The 3630-nt window shown below is 56.0% G+C and overlaps 1 protein-coding gene across 1 annotated transcript in view; it reads left to right on the top strand.

Moving 5' to 3' along the window:
* Nucleotides 1-3416: 3416 nt before the first annotated feature.
* EVX1 (even-skipped homeobox 1) overlaps nucleotides 3417-3630 on the top strand; it is a 3273-nt gene continuing 3059 nt past the window's right edge. The window contains exon 1 of the mRNA XM_029918479.1: nucleotides 3417-3623. Coding sequence (XP_029774339.1) covers nucleotides 3417-3623 — 207 coding nt within the window. The remainder of the gene's footprint in view (nucleotides 3624-3630) is intronic.

Raw genomic sequence — 3630 nt, 5'->3', positions numbered from 1 at the left:
CCGCCCTCCCTCCCGCCCCGCCCAGTCCCTGCGGAAGCGGGGTCTCAAGCTTTTGAAGTCCGGAGAATTTCAATCGGACAGGAGCCGGCGAGACCTAAACCTGTCGCCCCAGAGGGGGAGGGGACAGCAGGCCGACGGGGGTGGGGGAAGGGGGTTGTCCCAGCCTGAGGGAGAGAAGCAGTAGGGGCCCAAGCCCGAAACCACTTAGGTATCCCCCCTCTCCGCTTTTATGGGGTTTCCCAGGCCTCTGTGGCCGCGGACTTCACTCCTTCTGCGAATTTACCTTGCTTCTCGAGCAGTGTCGTCGAGAATAACCTTCATGCACTAATAACCACGCTATTAAATAACCCTCGCTCCTAAAAAAAAAAAAAAAAAAAAGACTAAACAAATAGTGTTCTTATTCAGTCCCCTCCTGTTTTCTTCCTTTTGTGAAAAATCCGACCTCTCTTCATCTAATGTTGACGAAAGGATGCTTTTGGAAGAAGTGACATTTGGTTAAAATTTTTTTCGTTCCCCCCAACCGAGGGGTGCCGTAGGCCCCCAGAGACCGGGGGCGGCGGGGGCGGGGTGGAGTGGGGGAATTGAGGATGCTTTGAAAGGGCTGAGGCAGAAGTCCAGAAAGGGATGGGGCGGAGGGGGCGTCCCTGAGGCTTCAGAACGGAAACCCGGAGGGGGCATGCCCCAGAGCCCAGGCTGGAGCCTCCTTCCTCCCCGGGACTGCAGGGGAAGCCCCGCTTGGGTGGGCCGGACCCAGGAAGGAGACGCAAGTGGTACCTCTTGATCTTTCAATCCTACTCAGCTTTCATCTCTTAGGAAAAACCCAGAGGAAAAGAGGATCAAACGCAGAGCATTCCCATTGAATGCAAAGCTGGGGGCGGGGCGGAGGAGACTGGAGTCCCTCAGAGGACTGGGCCCCAAGGAGGTGAGCGCAGCGGGAGCGGCAGTGAGAAGGCGGCAGGCTCACAGAAGGAGCAGAGGGTGGGCCAGACCCAGGCCCGAAGCCGGAAGGGCCCAACCTAGGCAGCTCGAACACCGGCGCCGCGGGCTCGACTTTGACAGGAAGGAGGGAGCAAGCCAGGTGCTCCCTCAGGCTCTGGCTGCTGGCTGGGAAAGGCAGGGCACGACAGAATCCTAGGACAACTCTGCAACACGGCAAAAGGCTCTAGGACTTCATCTCCTGCACCCTCAGTCGCTCCTTTCACCTTTGTAATATCCCCTAGGAGTTTTGATCTAGCAGTGCTCAGCAGCCGGTGGCTTCGGGAGTCCCAGGGAGTGGAGATGTTTATGCCAACATTACCTTCCGGATCCCCCTGCCCTTCCCCGCCCCGCCCCCAACACCAGGCAAGGTTTGTGAGCATCTTATTGAACAGGGGAAGTAGAAAGCAAGAGTGAGAAGGGAACTTTGTCTTGCTTGAACGGTTGGCTTTCTCCACCACCTCCGCAAAACCACAGAGAGGAAGATTGAGGCAGGGGAAAGAGGGAGAAAGAGTTGAGAAAGAGAATGGAGGAGAGCGGAATAGGAGATAGAAGACAAAAAGGATAGCGATACACTTTTCTTTAGAATTTCAGATATTGGGCCTTTGTCTTGGGACGTGGAGAAGAAGAGGGGTGCAGGGGCAGCCCTGGCCGCTTACAGCTAGGAGCTCTGAGGAGGGGCAGAGAAAGGAGAGTTGTAGGGATAGGACAGTGGGGAAGAGGCCTGCCTTCTGCCCTCAGGAAAGTGGGGAGAGCCCTAGGCCACCTGCCTGGTCCCCAACACACTTGCTCAGAGCTGGCAAGGGGTGAGTTTATAATGGGCTCTCGTGTACCTTCCCTGGAAGAAGACCCGAGACAACAAGCTTCCAAAGACACAAGCACCACAAACCATCCCCACCCTGCCTTGGAGGGTCCCCTTCTGTCCTCAATGATTTATGAGCACCCCTGGTCACTTGATATTTCAGGGCATTTTCAGTGGCTTCTCTTTCTTCTATCCCCAGTGCCACTGAAGCCTGTAGGCAGGACCCAGGGGAGAGCCCTGGGAGTCCAAGCTCTGTGAACCCCGATGCCGTGTGCTGGGGTACTCGCAACCCCTCCCCCAGTCTCTGGATGAGAACAGCTGGGAGCCTCTGTGGCTGCCGCTGTAGGGGCAGCATATCTTAGTGTCTCTTCACTCGCAAAACCTGTTTCCAGAGGAATTCGTTGACTCTGAATGCATACCTTAAAATATGGGCAAGAAAAGAAAAAAAGGCCACCCTTAGAACCTCTCCCCACCCTACATACCTGAAGTGCAGGCGAGGCTCAAGCAAATGGGAAAACGATTTCTTCTATGACTAGTCACCTGGAGGTCAAGCCGAGCTGTGGAAAGCTTAAGGCCACCTAGATGGGGAAGGGGAATTAAAAAAAAAAATCAGCAAGCATTTGGAGTCAGCAGCCGAGGCCTGTCCTTAAAGAAAAACCATTAACTCGTTTATCTCCTACCCCTTGGGGAAGAAAAATAGCAAAGTTCTCTTTTGGTTTCCAGGAGGAAGGAGACTTCTGGGGGCAGGGGGGTGGGAGGAGGAAGACAGAGGAAAGGATACCCCAGACTCAAGCTCTCCAGACAACCGGCGGGAGGAGGGAGTATGTTTTTCTGTAGCTTGTAAAAAGACTTTGGAGCCCCTAGGAGGTTAGCCCGCTAGAGACAGGCAGTTGCAATGACAAGAGAAGCGAAGCTTGTTGAGCCAGCCTTCACACTTTTAAAATGCAATTATGGATTCTCTCACCAGTGTTAGATCAAGGCACCAAGTTAAGAAAACAAAAACCAAAACAATAAAAACATAAAACACAACAACACACACAAAAAAACCAGAAGCTTATTCAGTTACCGAGTCCCGCAGCTCCTGCGGAACTCGCGGCGCGCCTTAAGCTCTCTTTTTCTTTCTGAGGAATTCCATTTGCATCCCCTCTGCTTGGGTGTCTCCCTCTCTCAGTGTGTGTGTCTCTCTGTCTGTTTTCACACTCTCCTCCCCATTCGAGCGAGGCCCACACCTGGCGCATCACTGCCGAGCCATTAGCTGCGGGTCTCCTTTCATCTTCGCTGTGGCAGACGTTTCTATTTATCCACTTGCGCTCGCCGAGTGGCGTCACCAGCGGTACTGTAATGACGATTGCAGCAGGAGGATGACAGCTTAGAAAGAAGAGGGCAATGGGGCTTCCTCCCAGAGGCGGTGCGGCACAGAGGAGCGCTCGCATCACAAGGTGACCCCAGCTCCCCACCGCCGCCACCGCCGTCACCGTCGACATCGCGCTCTGGCCGCTCGGCGCCCGCCCAGTCGCCTGGCCTCTCTTTCTCCCTCCCGAAGCCAAGATCTGTCCGACCGCTGGGGAACCCCGGGAGCCGGGGGGCTAGGAGAGCACTTGGGGCTTACTCCCTCCCCCCACCTCCGGCGAGCCCCGGGATGGAGAGCCGAAAGGACATGGTTATGTTTCTGGATGCGGGTCAGCTTGGTACTCTGGTTGGCAAGAGAGTCTCCAATTTGTCCGAAGCCGTGGGCAGCCCGCTGCCCGAGCCGCCCGAGAAGATGGTGCCCCGTGGTTGCCTGAGCCCGCGGGCCGGTCCTCCGGCCGCCCGGGAGCGCGGCGGGGGAGGCCTGGAGGAGGAGCCGGTCGACG

This window comes from Suricata suricatta, chromosome 2 (genome assembly GCF_006229205.1).
Source record: "Suricata suricatta isolate VVHF042 chromosome 2, meerkat_22Aug2017_6uvM2_HiC, whole genome shotgun sequence".
In the NCBI taxonomy this organism is placed as follows: Eukaryota; Metazoa; Chordata; class Mammalia; order Carnivora; family Herpestidae; genus Suricata; species Suricata suricatta.
This window is presented reverse-complemented; position numbering and strand designations above follow the sequence as displayed.